The 16,385-nt window shown below is 34.6% G+C and overlaps 5 protein-coding genes across 5 annotated transcripts; 2 read left to right on the top strand and 3 right to left on the bottom strand.

The window, feature by feature from the left end:
- Positions 1-38: 38 nt before the first annotated feature.
- Positions 39-742, bottom strand: LOC105314271 (uncharacterized protein C19orf52-like). The gene has a single exon (XM_011408350.2). The coding sequence runs from the start codon at positions 708-710 to the stop codon at positions 183-185; it is 528 nt and encodes a 175-aa protein (XP_011406652.1). The 5' UTR covers positions 711-742; the 3' UTR covers positions 39-182.
- A 4-nt stretch (positions 743-746) lies between these two features.
- LOC100640427 (UDP-N-acetylglucosamine transferase subunit ALG13 homolog) lies at positions 747-2,488 on the top strand. Its single transcript, XM_003389596.2, has 4 exons — positions 747-870; positions 911-1,088; positions 1,235-1,373; positions 2,319-2,488. Exons 1-4 carry the CDS (start codon positions 784-786, stop codon positions 2,443-2,445), a joined length of 531 nt encoding a protein of 176 aa, XP_003389644.1. The 5' UTR covers positions 747-783; the 3' UTR covers positions 2,446-2,488.
- A 114-nt stretch (positions 2,489-2,602) lies between these two features.
- LOC100640300 (E3 ubiquitin-protein ligase RLIM-like) lies at positions 2,603-5,157 on the bottom strand. Its single transcript, XM_011408349.2, has 8 exons — positions 5,081-5,157; positions 4,981-5,036; positions 4,092-4,936; positions 3,909-3,986; positions 3,736-3,838; positions 3,219-3,403; positions 3,020-3,103; positions 2,603-2,858 (listed from the first exon to the last, which is right to left on the bottom strand). The coding sequence occupies exons 2-8, from the start codon at positions 5,021-5,023 to the stop codon at positions 2,685-2,687; spliced, it is 1,512 nt and encodes a 503-aa protein (XP_011406651.1). The 5' UTR covers positions 5,024-5,036; positions 5,081-5,157; the 3' UTR covers positions 2,603-2,684.
- A 69-nt stretch (positions 5,158-5,226) lies between these two features.
- Positions 5,227-13,766, top strand: LOC100640175 (maternal embryonic leucine zipper kinase-like). The gene is made up of 23 exons (XM_020001808.1): positions 5,227-5,313; positions 6,417-6,517; positions 6,602-6,651; positions 6,742-6,777; positions 7,114-7,230; positions 7,286-7,339; positions 8,213-8,302; positions 8,359-8,427; positions 8,514-8,568; positions 8,711-8,844; positions 9,100-9,168; positions 9,818-9,916; positions 9,965-10,051; positions 10,116-10,204; positions 10,489-10,600; positions 10,887-11,035; positions 11,543-11,673; positions 11,864-12,029; positions 12,396-12,489; positions 12,541-12,645; positions 12,947-13,053; positions 13,198-13,301; positions 13,550-13,766. The coding sequence occupies exons 2-23, from the start codon at positions 6,427-6,429 to the stop codon at positions 13,630-13,632; spliced, it is 2,091 nt and encodes a 696-aa protein (XP_019857367.1). The 5' UTR covers positions 5,227-5,313; positions 6,417-6,426; the 3' UTR covers positions 13,633-13,766.
- Positions 13,766-16,383, bottom strand: LOC105314270 (thiosulfate sulfurtransferase-like). Its single transcript, XM_011408348.2, has 10 exons — positions 16,192-16,383; positions 16,041-16,103; positions 15,352-15,466; positions 15,204-15,296; positions 15,053-15,148; positions 14,903-14,995; positions 14,800-14,857; positions 14,644-14,745; positions 14,459-14,583; positions 13,766-13,994 (listed from the first exon to the last, which is right to left on the bottom strand). The coding sequence occupies exons 1-10, from the start codon at positions 16,293-16,295 to the stop codon at positions 13,914-13,916; spliced, it is 930 nt and encodes a 309-aa protein (XP_011406650.2). The 5' UTR covers positions 16,296-16,383; the 3' UTR covers positions 13,766-13,913.
- Between the last annotated feature and the right edge of the window lie 2 nt (positions 16,384-16,385).

The raw sequence follows: 16,385 nt of genomic DNA, 5'->3' as shown, positions 1-16,385 counted from the left end.
AACGCCAGTCCCCTTAATATAATTTATTGGCCCGGGGCCGGGGGGCGCAAAGCAGACTTCATTATGATTTTCTATCTTGCATGATAATTTTGTTTTATAAAAATTTATTGCAACAACAATTTGTCATTTATTTGTGGTATTATACATACATTGCATTAAAGTTAAAGTAGAATAATGATAATTTAAAATGATTCTGGATTTACATCATAGTCTATCATGTCTTTTTCCAATACCCACCATTTATCCCAAAACCCAACGTCCACAATCCTTTCTCTCATCGTCCACCAGTGGGGCTTTAATTGGGGACACGTCTCCATATAATTTTTGCAATCCTTATAATTAGGAAGCTGTATAATTAGAGAACACACTCCAAGATTGACGTAATCCAACGATCGATTACATATTCCTAATAAATGCCCCTCTATGATTCTCTGAGCTGTTGGATTCCTTGTTAGTTCACTGCAAGATGATATCTCATTAGAATACTGAAGTACTTCGTTTACAAATCCGTTCATGTCCGGATTTTTCTTCCATGAGACTCCAGCAAAAGAACCAATTGTTACCATAGTAGTGAAACGGAGTGGTTTTTTCTTTGCATATTCTAGTACATCCTTGCATACTGTAGCATAGTCACTCATCAAACTCTTAAACCGTCCACTCCATCTTGATAAGCGTTTACTGGAGCTAAGCCATCTCGAGAAAGATGCCATTTTATTGTGACCACGCCTATATGAAATTTTAACCCCGTGACATGACAAAGGGTTAAAAATTTAATTTTTAGGGATGTCTAAGAAATCTGTTCTTGTTGTTGTTGGAACTACAAAATTTGAAGATCTGATAAAAGCAGTCTCTGAGAAAAGATTTCAAAAAGTACCAAAAATGATAATCTTATTTTTTAAATTATATTTAGTTGCTATTTTCAAAAGGATACACTCATTTAAATATTCAGATAGGCCATGGTGAATATACGCCTGCGAATAGTGAGAGTGGGAGTGGCAGAGAAGAAGGGCTGATTGTTGACTGGTTTCGTTTCAAGCCTACACTGGCTAGCGATATGACAGAAGCATCACTTATCATCAGTCATGGAGGTAATAACTATTAAAGCACCTTTTAAACACCTTTTAAATTAAAATCGATGAATAAAAAATTGTTCATCATTAATTAATTAATTTATTATTATTATTATTATTATTATTATTATTATTATTATTATTATTATTATTATTATTATTAGGTTCTGGTACAATATTTGAGTCACTGTCATTACGTAAAGCCCTGATTGTTGTTATTAATGAAACCTTAATGAATAATCATCAAACAGAGCTTGCGTCTAGACTGGCTAAAGACGGACACTTAGTGTATACTTTCAGCAAGTATGTACATGTTTTTGTAACTTTAAATTAATTTCGATCAAAATTAGATTTTTGAACCGAATTTGAAGTTGCTCAAAAATTAGACTAAAGACCCTGTACTATAGTACAGGGTCATCGGCCAAATTTTGCCAAAATTGGCAAGGAGAGAATTCTTCATTTTTATAATATTTTCTGATGCATATACATGTACTTATGTTGTGTAGAAAGTTTGAACTGATTCCGATCAAAATTGGATTTTTTACGAATTTTTTAAGTTGCTCAAAAATTGAGCCGAAGTACCTGTACTATAGTACAGGGTCATCAGCCAAATTTTGCCAAAATTGGCAAGGAGAGAATTCTTCATTTTTATAATCTTTCCTGATGCATATACATGTACTTATGTTGTGTAGAAAGTTTGAACTGATTCCGATCAAAATTGGATTTTTTACGAATTTTTTAAGTTGCTCAAAAATTGAGCCGAAGTACCTGTACTATAGTACAGGGTCATCAGCCAAATTTTGCCAAAATTGGCAAGGAGAGAATTCTTCATTTTTATAATCTTTCCTGATGCATATACATGTACTTATGTTGTGTAGAAAGTTTGAACTGATTCCGATCAAAATTGGATTTTTTACGAATTTTTTAAGTTGCTCAAAAATTGAGCTAAAGTACCTGTAGGGTCATCGGCCAAATTTTGCCAAAATTGGCAAGGAGAGATTTCTTTATTTTTATAATTTATTCTGATGCATACGCATGTACATATGTTATGTAGAAATTTTAAACTGATTCTGATCAAAATTGGATTTTTTTATGAATTTTAAAAGTTGTTTCAGTTTCTCCAAAATGGGCCTAAGTGCCTTCTCCACTTTTATGTGTACATGTATATCAGATAATACATTAATTTTCCCAATGAAATATGTACATTTCCTTCAATTTAGCATATTGTTATATTCTTTCCATTGCTAGATCATTATATGAGACTATTGAGACATTAGATCCAGGAACACTAAAACCTTATGAACAAGGACAACCATCACTGTTTGCTGACCATTTGGATAAACTAATGGGATTCAATGGAGATAAAACTGACTAACAAAAACACTGTAATCAATATGTTTCTATGTATTCTTTTTTCTCTAATTCTCTCCTTTGTTTTTATTTCTCCTTCTATTTTCTCCTATTTTGCTATATTACATGTATGTAGTATGTTCCTACTTCCTACTTTTACTTCTAAAATTATGTGTATTTATTATATCAATAAATTATTTTATCAACATACCTCACATATACAATAAAACTTTATACAAGTACATGTACATGCATATAGTGTTTTTATGACACAATGTTTTTCAAACAGACAGGACAAGTTGGTTTTTCAGACAACCACTTCTCAATGCAGTGTCTGTGAAACTTGTGGAAACAAGGCAGAACTCTTAACTGTTGGTCTTGAACGTATTCATCAAAACAAATACTGCAGGAGCGTGACATGTCTCCACCACCTTCACTCTGCAATTAGTGATGAGAATATATTTATTATTTATGTAAGTAAAAGAGAGAGAGAGGGGGGAAATGATAGAAAAGAGAGAGAGAGAGAGAGAGAGGGAACTGATAGAAAAGAGAGATGCGTTTTATTGTAATTCATGTTAGTGTGTTAGTCTATAGCTGACCTTATCATAAGTAGTGACACGTGTTAATCGAGTCAATTCATTAAAACTTAATCCAACAGACACGTCCTCCAATTCTGAGAGCCTCTGTGTATTAAAAATACAAATAAATAAAAAATACAAATACATAAAAATGCAAATAAGCTCATGTATTTATTCCAATGCTAATAATCAATTAATAATTTATTTATTATTGCATTACCTCGTATGACATATCTTCTATGGCCCCTCCCCCACTCTCATACCCAGAGCTGTTCCCTCTATCGTAAGTTGGTCTCATTTGTCCAGTTATTAATCGTCCATGCTGTTCTCTTCCTGGTACAGCTCCTCTTGGAGCGATTTTAGTATAACCACGATGAGCATCTTGAAATGGCTCTGCATATGGACCTATTATAATTACAATAATACATGCACATGTACACGTTACATATGCTTAGTACTACAACATGTATGTACATGCACATGCATTTTAAGTAATGTAGCTTTTTCTGTCTACAGGGAGAATGTTTATGATTCTACACTAATGTTTAAGTACATTGTCTGGTGTATGAAGTACATTCATTGTAATAATATGATAGGAAGATTTTGCTTATTATTATAAACTTGGACGGTTTATCTTTCATTTTGTGCACGTCACCCATTGTCCATCACTGTGTATATAAGTGAATGAATGACTGTACCAAGCTGTATTTACATATTTGGTTGCATATTCAACTTACTGTATTGTGTTACTATTACACTCCCAGAGCTGTTTATTGCTTGAGCCATTTCATTGTCGAATTGCTCCTGCATTTGACGGGCTAATCTAAAATCAGCTTCTTCCTACAAGAGAAAGAGGGAGAGGTAAATCAAGTATTATTAGCTCCATTAAATTTTATTTCTTTATCTATACCTTTTCATTTGGAAGTGATTGATTTTTTCTCCATTCTTCTTGCAAGGCTTTTGCAATTGCTTCATCATTACTTGTATCCTAATATGGACAGAATATAATTGTATTCATTGACAGATTCACAATGACACTGCACATTCTCGAATATTGTTAATACAATATGTGTATAACAACTGCATGACATACATTTCTTGCTGAAACTGATTCTTCTGTACACAATCGACTCTTTCTATGCATTCTTTGCATCATTGATTGATAGATCTGAGCTGATCTTTCACCTCTTACACATGATGGCATTACAGTACCAGTACATGCAGCAGCAGTATTAACATTAGAAGTGCTTCCATTAGCAATAGCAGTACTTGCAACTCCTCTATTAAGCTCATCACTTGCTTCAATAGTCTTGCTTGATATAGCAGTAGTAATGCAATCATTACTTAATGGAGTGTGTTTCCTTATTATTACGTTGCAGGCTTCATTAGGTTTAACTCCATTCTCACTTTTAGGTTTTTCATTAGGGAGGCACATCTCAGAATTATCACTGTCTCTAATGCTAGTAGCATCTTCTTTACTTGTTGCAGCAGCATGATCCTCATCTTTCTTTATCTTTTTAGATGCAGATTCACCATATTGCTGCTCATAGCTGCTATGCATTTGCTGGAGAGGCTGTTGCATGTCAGGTTGAGGTTGAGCCAGTTCTTTGCTTTCTTTTCTATTTGTTTTTGTTGGTGTTTGCTCAAGAGGGAATTCACCTCTTTCATACGCTAACAGTATTTTGTCGTTTTCTTTCAATTTAGAATCTCTCAACAGTAGCTGAGCTTCAAGCATTTTGAGACATTCTTCACCAGAGAGAAGAGGTCTGCTATAATACTGCTGATTATGATGAGAGGTAGGAGGTGATAATCTTTCTCTTTCACAACCAGCAATTCCTTCCATTGGCATAGGAGATGAGCTATGCTCCTCATTCATCACAGGATCGTGAATGAATGAGGGTATATCTCGAAAAACAGAAGAATTAGGGTACAATTGACCTGCAAATAAATGATATTTTCCCAGTTTAATTGTGACTTGTCACCTTCTCTTTCTTTAGTGTCTTTTCCTCTTCTTTGCTGTTCCATTATGTAAGCAGCTCTGCAAAAGCTGAATCATTAATAGTGAAGCAAGTTATGTCATACCTTTCTATTTTTATGGTATTGAATTTACTTTGACAGCTCTCTGTGAGTGAGCTCAGCAAATTAGCTATTGAGCCCCACCCAGTTTTATTTCCACGCACCGCCTACTAATGTTACGCCTACAGTTTTATGAGGTGCCACGCCTTGGCTTAGCTGTAGGAGTGTTAGTTGCGTCTTCTCTTCTTCTCTTTGTCAACCCTCTCTCTCTTCTCTCTTGCAAGTACAAGCTGTACAAGGTATGAGGTGTTAATGAGCTCTAATTAGCTCGATCCCTTATTAGTGTTTGTAATAGCAGCTTTGTGCAAAAGGGCAGGGGTCCATTTTGCCTTCAATTTGTTTCACTGTACTTTCTGTTAGAATTTACTTCTGTGTAAAATGCGGCGGCGCCTCTGTTTCTCTGCGTTTGCTTTTATGTGGCTTTTTGTGACCATCAGTAGTGATAATGACAGCAGTGAATGAGCTGTAATGGGGTGCAAAAAAAAACTCCTGTGTATCACAGTCTGTATTGCATATTTTGGTAAATTTATTGTGTATAGTTTATGTTGAAAGTCACAATCAGCCCACTGTTTTTGAAACGGTTGCTTACTGACATCACACTATACTATATATGCATGTATGTTAGTATTTACTCTCAATTAATCTTCCCTAAACTCTCGTTATGCTAGTCACATTCTTTTTAGTTGTTTCCTAACATAAACTATTGCATGACAGGGTACCACTACCTCTACATGGTCTTGTAGGATCACCTTTCAAGCGAAAAAAGTGTATTTTTATTTCTATAAGCAATCGATGACCTATACTTCTTACATGGTGGTCTAGTTATTGTATTTTGATATTTTTTTCATATGAATTGGCATGCTCGACTATTAACTGGCTGATAGTCTATACTATAACAATAAACAAACTTTTGTGTCAGTGTATGTGTATGACATTGTTTACTAGTTCATAGAATGCATAAACAGCTCTTCTTTATTCCCATCATATGCACTGCTATGCTCCATGACTGCTATAATAATAATAATAATAATACAATGACTGGTATGGTCTGTGGCTTTTATTCCTGGTATCAGAGAGGTACTTGTTTACACAAGTGTAATAAACCTTGGAGACAGTCTAAGGTTATTCATAGGTTATTCATGATCCCCAGCTCACCTTTTCCTACTTGTATATACTCCCATTGTATTCTGTTCTGTTTGTTTATGAAACAGTTTGTTTAGATCATTCCCTTCTTCAAGTTTTGTATTCTTCCCTCTCTTTCCCCCTCTCTCTCTCCCCTGCCTTTCTTTCTCGTTCCCTCTTTCTCTCTCTCCCTATCTTTCTCTTTTCTCTCTCCTTTTAGTGTTCACATTATGTCTCATCATCATCATCATCGTCAGCATGTTAGACCGAGGTATCCAGAAGTTGAGGAAAACTACGAGCTATTTGAAACCCTTGGCTCTGGTAAGGAATACACTGTACATGCATATAAACATGTAGCGTTAACATCTTTTTTATGTTATTGATCCATATCCTTTGTTTCTGCAGGTGGCTTTGCTAAAGTCAAACTTGGAAAACATAAGCTAACAGGAGAGAAAGTAAGAATAAATGCATTGATCCTTTACACCTTTGAATTTTCTTCCTCCCCTCACTCACTCTCTCTCTCTCTCTTTCTCCATTTTAATAAGGTTGCTGTGAAGATTATGAATAAAATACAATTAGGAGTGAGTCATATTATTTACTACACAGTGCTTCACTATGAATGTGATACATATACGTCATGCAGTCACTACTACTCACCATTTCTGTGCTTTATCAACTTACAATGCCACCGAGTCAAATTGCATGACACACACATATAACACATACACAATCCTGCCAATGGCCATTAATTTTACAATAAAAACTGTCTAGTATCACTATTAATTGTGAATTAACTGCAGCATTAATGTGTAGTCAAAAATCAGTGATGTGTTAAATGGTATCAATTGCATCAGTATTGCATTGAGTGTTTTGTTCACAGCTATGTTAACTAATATCAATCCTCTTTCGATTTTTAGGATGATTTGCCTCGAGTCTATCGCGAAATGAGAGCATTGAAAAATCTTCATCATCAGCACGTTTGCCAATTGTTTGAAGTGATAGAGACCGACCTGATGATATACATGATCTTAGAAGTGAGTGATCACTGTATAGTAGTACTAGTACCTCATTTCCTCATTCATTCTTTAGTATTGTTCTGGTGGTGAGTTATTCGATTACATAGTGGCCAAGGAGAAGCTGAAAGTAAGTTCAAGTACTTATAGTCTGTAATGAAATCAGTGAGCATGGTCATTGGTTGAACCTGTCTATTACGGACACCTTGGGACCCAATAATACTGTCCTGATTATGAACCTGTCCTTATTTTAGAGGTTCATTAATACAGATTTATATTGTATTGGGACTGATACTGAAAAAAACAAGAAATAAAACAATAACATCATTAACACTAAACAGTTGCAAACTAGCACGGTATAATACATGTTAGGTAAAGCACATGTACAACAATTTGTTGTACATGTAAATTGTTGTACACGTACTTAATTTCTTGTGCTTTATCTAGCATGTGTTATGCCGTGTTAGTTTAACTATTAATTAGTGTTAATCATGTTATTGTTTTATTTCTTGTTTATGCTACCTGTCTTGATTATAGAAGTCTTCTTAATTTAGAGTGTCAATAATAAACAGGTTATACTCTATACCATACGTACAGTATAGCTACATGCATATCAGCACTGTACTACTCTCAGTCTGTTTGTCTGTACGTGTATTTGTGGCTACAAATTAGTCAAAGAATGTCTTAGTTTGTTTAGTAAATGACACATCACATTTGTTATGGACTCACTACGACTCCTACTACATATTATCTCATAATATTATAGTATCAGACAGTTAAACACATGTACATGTATGTAACATACTATAATAGAGTGATGCATGCATGCATGTGTGTAGTTGTAGTAGTGTCCTCTACAAGGGTTCTGATGTTCATATGCAGGGGTTCTAATTTTCTAAATTTTCTAATTTTTCACGCAAGGGTTCTGATAATTTTACATATTTTGTGCAATACCCTAACATTTAGAATGTATTAATTATAATTATTTTTGTTTTATTTACAGGAACCAGAGGCTAGGACATTTTTCAGACAGATAGTAGCAGCTTTGAAATATGTTCATACCTCGGGTTTCATACACAGGGACCTGAAGCCTGTGAGTTTGAGTCTCAAAAAATAATATTTAATTGATGATGATAATAATAATAATAGGAGAACCTGTTGCTTGATGAATATTCAAATATCAAACTGATTGATTTTGGATTAGTTGCTGAACCAAAGGTTTACTCTTATTCTTTATTTATTATTTATTATATTTATTTATTCATAGTATTATTAGTATTTCATTTTTTATTACTTATTTTTAGGATATTCGACATTTACTCAAAACTTGCTGTGGATCTCCTGCATATGCTGCACCTGGTAATCCTCTCCTCTTTCCCTCCAATATCTATATCTCCTGTTTCTCTTATACATTGTATATGTCCTTATATAAGTCTTACCTATCTATACATGTCTTCATTGTCTTGTTACTTTCCTTTCATTTCCTACATTTCACTTATAGAACTGATTAAAGGTGGTCCTTATATAGGGCCCAGAGCTGATGTGTGGAGTCTTGGAGTGCTACTGTATGCCCTCCTTAATGGCTTCCTACCTTTTGATGATGACAACACTGCTGAGCTATACAGGCTAATACAGGTATATCTGCTAATACTAATACTAGTAATATATACAGTGACCAGTGTGTGTGTGTATGGAGGTGAGTATTAGTAATGTAATACCTGAGTCCCTTGATATCTGCCCTCAGCTTCACCTCAAGCAGATATCTCAGTCCTCAGGTATTACATTACTTATACACGCACCTCCAGACATACTGTACACATGCATGTATGTCATACAAGTATCAGTGTATTGATTTATTGTATGGAGAAATAAATGCTTTCTATTTCTTAGAATGGACGCTATGACAAGCCTCGTTGGTTAAGCAGAGACAGTTTGGAAATACTTGATGTTTTACTTCAAGTGAGTTAAAGCACATGCACTACATACAGTATCCACTATACCATAATACTCACTGCTATGATACTTACTATGAAACTATAATGTCACTATCAACACAAGAATACTATTCAAATACAAGCACTCATTCACACACTGTGTGTGCCGTATAATATCTATAATAGGGACACCTTTATAATGGGGACATTTTATAATGTCCCAATTGGTACAAGCCTATACAAAAATATACTTAAAATGAGAACACCTCTGTATTAAGGACTGGTAGTGTGGGCCTAATAGTGTCCTTAATAAAGAGGCTACACTGTACATGTATTAAGGACAGGTAGTGTGGGCCCAATGGTGTCCTTAATAAAGAGGCTACACTGTACATGTATTAAGGACAGGTAGTGTGGACCCAATGGTGTCCTTAATAAAGAAGCTACACTGTACATGTATTAAGGACAGGTAGTGTGGGCCCAATGGTGTCCTTAATAAAGAGGCTACACTGTACATGTATTAAGGACAGGTAGTGTGGGCCCAATGGTGTCCTTAATAAAGAGGCTACACTGTACATGTATTAAGGACAGGTAGTGTGGGCCCATTCTTAATGAAGATGTTAAACTACTTATATACTATATACATGTATTATTTATGGTCAATATTTATTATATAGACTATTCCTGAGAGAAGAGTCACTGTAGACGAGTTACTCAATCATCCGTGGGTAATGCAAGGCTACTCTAGACCCATTGTATGGGACAGCAAGATTGATGTAAGGATCATGATCTATTAATAGTAACAATACATGATCTATTATTAGATTAATGAGCTTGATACTGACTGCATTGAAGAGCTCTCTCGATATCACGGCGTATCAACTACTGCTATGACAGAAAGAGTCCTCAGAGTATGACAGTATATTTCTACATTTATTAATTAATTTGTTTGTTTGTTTGTTTATTTTTCATTAGTGGGATTATGATCATTTGACTGCTACATATTTCCTTCTCTTTCGGCAAAAGCTAGCAGGGAAAGAACCAAAAATTAAAGCGCCTCCAAAGTAAGGAATAATTATTGTAATAAAGATACAATATAGCCTCTCTTAATGGACACTCAATGGACACTCTCTATAGCGTACACCTCCATTTAACAGACAGTACCTAGTATACCAATTACATTCCTTACTGTATAAAATAACCTCCACATAAAGGACACCTCTGTATAACAGAGCAACTTTCTTGACCCAAAGTGTCCATTATACAGAGAAAGGCTACACTGTATCACTTTTACTGTGTGATGCTGTTCCTCCTATTTTCATTTCATTTCTATCACTGCCTCTCTTAGGAAAGTGGTGACCAGGGCTCCATCACTGAATGAAAAAGGACCTTCCTCACCTCTTACTTCCCACAGGCCATACCTCAACAAGCCTTCATCTCTAGCATATGATAAAACAAAAGTATACTTAATACATGTACACTTGCTGTCTACTTTCAGTAATGATGTAGTGTGTATGTATAATTATAGAGGGCTGAATATTTTATGGCTTTCATGATATTATTGAAACTAAAGTTATAAGTATTATAAGTATAATATATAAGTTCAAGATTATTGTAGATTTACAAGATATAGTTTTTTGGGTGAATTTATGAAATTTACTGTCCTTCAATTATAGTTGTGACTGTAAAGTCTCTCTCCTTCTCTCTCTCCCTCCCATCTTTACTCTCTCTCTCTCTCTTCTTTAGAATGAGAAAGAAGATGACAACAGCATATCGGATGATGATAAAGAGGAAGACAGTGAGAGCGAAAGTGATGAAGACAAGCCTATAGTAACAAAAGATATTGAAGTAAAGGTTCAGCCTCCATCCAATACCTCTATCACATCTAGTCCAAGGTAAGGTCTAATGGACTAGCATACATGTAACTCTTCATTGGAGTAGCTTTGATATACTTTTACTGTCTCAGTTTTGATAAAGTTTTTAGCATAATAACACTACATGCTAGGAAAAAATTATTCATTTTTAGATACATATACATGTACTTATGTTGTGTAGAAAGTTTAAACTGATTCCGATGCAAATTGGATTTTTGAAATGAATTTTAAACGTTGCTCTAAAATCGGGCCAAAATCCCTGTACTATAGTACAGGGTCGTTGGCCAAATTTCATTAAAATTGAAAAAGAGTGAATTCTCCATTTTTATAATTGATATCTGATCATTATACATGTTTTTATGTTGTGTAGAAAGTTTGAACTGATTCTGATCAAAATTTATTTTTTATGAATTTTTAAACTTGCTCCAAAATTTGACAAAGGATCCTTTACAGGACATTTTGCAAATTTTCTTGAAGATAATTCTTATTTTTTACTGCATAATGACACCTTTTATTTACTTTATGTAGGACTAGAAAGATCAGTCTTGGTCAGCCAATGCATCCTCCGACACTTGGGGAGATTGTTAGTCTGAGGAGACCAGCTGAGAGTCCTAAGATTGGCCGTCCTGTTTATCCAGCCATTAACCACATACTAGCTAGTGAGGCAGTAGAGGGCGAGAGTGAGAGAAAGAGAGAGAAAAGAAATAGAGATTGAGAATTTAAAAATGAAAGAGGAAGCTAGAGAAAGAGATATTGAAGTAGAAAAAAAAAGCATAAACGAAAATAGAAAAATTAAAAAAAAGAGAAAACAGTGGAATAAATAGAAATTATTCAAAAAAATTTTTTCAGATGAAGGCTCATTCCCAGTACAAGTGAAGCAAAAAGAGCCAAAGACGCTGACACTTCCTCCCATTCTCTCTCCTCCTGGATCCATTGCTCCTTCTGCCAGCTTCCAAGGCGGCATTCCTGGCTATGCTCCTTTCCTTACTCCACAGTTGCAGCCGAAAGTTGTGAAGTAAATTTTGTCACAATTAATATTGGGGTCAAGTCATGACTTGTGGGATTCATTTTACTTGCTTTACGTCACCCATAGTTATTACATTTATGTGGTTATAGTGATGACAATTATAACTTTACTCCACTACATGTACTGTATAGTGGGAAATTATGGAGGGAGTTAAATTTGGCAAATTTGGCATTTTGATAGCCATTCACCAAAATAGAAGCTGGCATTTTGAGCCATTATGCACATGCTCAATGACATGTGGTTACAAATTTGCCCAATCACCAAAATTTAGCAATTCACCACATTTAACTCCCTCAAAATTTCCTGCTATACGGCACATTGTACTTTGTTCTTCTACTTTATTATTACTAATAGGACAATGTCTTACGATTCTCGTTTGAATAAAGCTGGTGGTGATTCTTCGGAAGAACTATCTCTCCCGCCTCTCCCTCACTCTCCAAAAAGCAGAGTAAGAGAATGTGTCAAGTGACTTTTATGTGAGTTGATTGTATTTTTGTAGCGTCGTTTTGGTAGTGTTGATTTTGTGCTCACAAAGTTAAGGAAGGCTGTTAGACGCCCGTCTTCTGGAGGAGAAAATGGAGATCTTGGACCAAGGACAGTCAAGGTACTTTTACTGATTGCACATGTTCTTTTAGTTTATGTATTGGTTATGAGCATTTTTAGAAAGGTAGCAAATTTTTGAAAAAAAGCATAGACTATTAGCCCATGTTTTTTTTTAAAAAAGGCTCCAAAATCACCCCCAATTTAGATCCATATTGATATTCTTTGCTATGTAGAAAGTGTAAACTGATTCAATAAGTATGAGCATTAATTTTGTCAATTTTGTGCATACATGTAACTACAAAATAGTTTAAATTTTGAGATGAATTTCTATTCATTACTGTCACTCATTCTTTTTCATTTAGGGCTTGTTTGATGCTAATACAACATCTTGTAAATCAGAGAGTGAAGTTATGCAGGAAATTGAACGGGTTTTGAATGACATGAATATACCGTTTACTAAGAAAAACAAGTGAGTCAATATCTGTATCAGTATCAGCATCAATATCAGTATCAGCATCAATCACTCAGCATCTTCTATCTTTTAAGATATAGTGTGATGACAATGAGCAAAAAATACTTTTTGTATAATAATTGTTTTATTATTTTATTACAGCTATACATATATATGCAAGCTTGAGCCTCAAATGAAGAGAGGTAGCAAGAAGCCACTCACTTTCTCACTGGAAGTTTGTTTGATTGGAAACCTCAGCATGATGGGTATGTAATGTCTAAAGCCCAATATCCACTATAGCAACTTTGTTGAAAGCAACTTTGTGGTTAGTTTGATGTATGTCAACTTTGTTGCCAAAAGTAGAACAGTGTTCTACTTTTGGCAACAAAATTTCTGTTTATTTCAACAAAGTTGACTAGTGGATGTTGGGCTTAAGAGAGAGAGGGGAGAGGGAAAGAGAGAGGGAAGGAAAAAGGAGAGAAGACTACAAAGATTTTAAATCACTATTTTTTAGGCATCAAGCGAAAGCGTATAGGAGGAGATGTCTGGAGATACAAAGAAATCTGCAAACAGATTTTAGATTCCACACATTTATAGAAACTTTGCCATAGATTGACATTATTTTTTCTACTAACTACTACTATGATAACTGTTTCTTTTTATCTTGTTATTGTTTTAATATTATTTTTGTTATTATTATTATTTGCCATTTATACTGCTAAAATGTCTAATATGCTAAAAGTTAGCTATAGTGAACTAAAAGTTGTACAAAATAATAATATGGAGAAGTTAATCAGAGCTACTGCTTCAAATCTTAGTTATATAGCTATACTAAACTAAAAGTTGTAGACAAAATAGTACAGAGGAGATAATTCAAACTACTGCCTCAAATCTTCTCCCTTTATTCCAAGGACTTTCGAGTCATCTGGCCCTCTCTGATACCATTCAGTCCATGAACCCTATTAGTGTTGTAAATAGTAAATATATACTTGAAGGAAAAGGAAGAGTGAGAATGTAGTGTATACTAAACTTTGATTATACTGAACCACAACAGACCGAAGTAATTAAAAGCTTATTCTAAAGTGTTGATATAGTATAACTGGTGAAGTTTGTATATTTGTACAAGTTAACAGTGAATGCAGCTTTGACTTAACATGAACTTTTTTGTTTTTCTTTCACCAGTCATTGCAGTCAACCCTGTTTCTTGTCTACTCTACACAATTATAAGCTTGGCCTTACATCATAGTAGCCTTGATCAGTGTAATAAAGTAACAACATATAAACAAATACACATGTTGCCAGGAATAAAAAGAAAAGATGTACTATTTTTTGGCAGTATAGCTAAATTAAGTATACACATGTTGCCAAGAATAAAAGCTGTTTACAAGCTGTTACAATAATATCATCAGTCCACATTACTTACAGTGTATATTGGTATGTTTCTATTGAGCAGTCTTGCAGAAAATGCAATCCAAGTTGAGAACACACCACTTCCACAAGAGCCTATGCAATTGTCTTCATATATATTAACACCAACATCAGCAAAAACTATGATATATTATTGAGCATAACAGGGTAAAAGATTATTCTATCTATTAGTGTATATACCTTTAACAATTTCTTCAGGTTTCTTGACTGTTTTAGTCTTTTGGTCGATGAAATTAAACCAAAGCAAATTTGAACTGCCCTTTACATGCCCAGAGTGAAATTCTAACATTATATTAAATGTTAACATAATAAATATTGCCATTATAGTATGATTACTTGGATTTGGTTCAGGAGCTGTGCCATTAAATCTTCCAGCAGGCCTTGCATCAAGAAGCTATGCATGCATTCATTATTATATGGCAGAGCATTTACATTATACCTTGGCAGATTTGCTGTAGTATGCATCATAATACTGCTCATATGTTATGATTACTTCAGGAGTATAGACCCCCTTATAACTGACAGGCTGTCTCTGTAAATGTAGATTGCAGTTAATTATACCCATTTACTAACTGAGTATCATACATACCTTTACCATAATTTTTCCAGATCCTACTGGCCCTCCTTCCTCCAACCATTTTGGAAATCCTCCGTCCAAAACTGATACTTTATCATGACCATACAACTATACAGGAAAAAAATATATATATAAAGTGAGGGGAGAAGATATAAAGAGATACCTTGAAAGTATACCAAACTCTTGGAGCTGAGGACATTCCCAAGGGACTGTAATTATCATAGATAATGACATGATCGTCATTGCTGATACCAAGCTAATGGAAAAATGGAGAATATGTTATTTGTGTCATTTAAGAATGTTCAGAGTACCTTTCCACCAACATAGGCATCAAATTGCTCAACTGGAGGTAGAGTGTATGGCAGGGAAGACGTCTTGTCAACAACTTCATCAACATTAAACTTTTCAGCTCCTTCAATGTGTTGACTGCATATAATGACAAGAGTAGATAATGAATGAGTAAAGTCAGTGTGTTGATTACACATAATCAATCACTCCACATTCTTGTGCAAATTAAGCATAATTACTACTGCAGTGCAAATTACAAATTATAGTGTGGCTTCCTCATGCATGATGTGCATTGGAAGCCCTCCATGTTATAGGCAAAATATTGCTACCAACATTTGTGGTTACTTTGATTTTGTTAAGCAACATGTTCTAAATAACCGTATAACTGGAAATATTTGTTGGAATTTAATTTTGCTATTTGCTGTTTCATCACATAAAAACGTACAGTTTAATTCCGCAAAGGACATTATAGCTAGGTTATTAATAGGTGTATCAACAGTTCACGCCTACACCAGAAAAATTGCATTAAAATTTGCTCTATTAGTTCAAAATTGCAAACTATAATTCCAGCTATATATACGGTATTTTTGCATTGAGTTAATCCAATGCATGAGTGCGGCATTTCTTTAAAAATAATTCACTAAAATCAAGCTCTACAAATTACAAAAAGGTTGCTTTAATATTACTGTAGATATTATTTTAGTAGATCTACCTCAGATATTCAGCTTCAGCATCTCTATTCCATGCTGGTGCATGCCAAGTTCCATCAAGGATCCTATTTTTATATATAATGTGAAGTCAGATCATATGCAGTGGGACAAAAGGCAGCGTGACACCATAGATATGGTGACGCTCTCACTCACTTTATTCCAGGAGTTTTAAGATTGTTCTTCAGCCAAGAGACAGATACTAGCAGAGGAGCAGACTGAGGCCCAGGATGGACCGTAGGAGGACCAGGGTCACACATTATGTTTCGCTTGACTTCAACTAGATCTAATCTGACAAGTGAAGTAGCTGAGAAGTCAAGAACAGCTATTTATCATACGCAATTAAAGCG

The sequence above is a fragment of the Amphimedon queenslandica genome, unplaced genomic scaffold (assembly GCF_000090795.2).
Source record: "Amphimedon queenslandica unplaced genomic scaffold, v1.1 AMPQUscaffold_13025, whole genome shotgun sequence".
Lineage (NCBI taxonomy): Eukaryota > Metazoa > Porifera > Demospongiae > Haplosclerida > Niphatidae > Amphimedon > Amphimedon queenslandica.
This window is presented reverse-complemented; position numbering and strand designations above follow the sequence as displayed.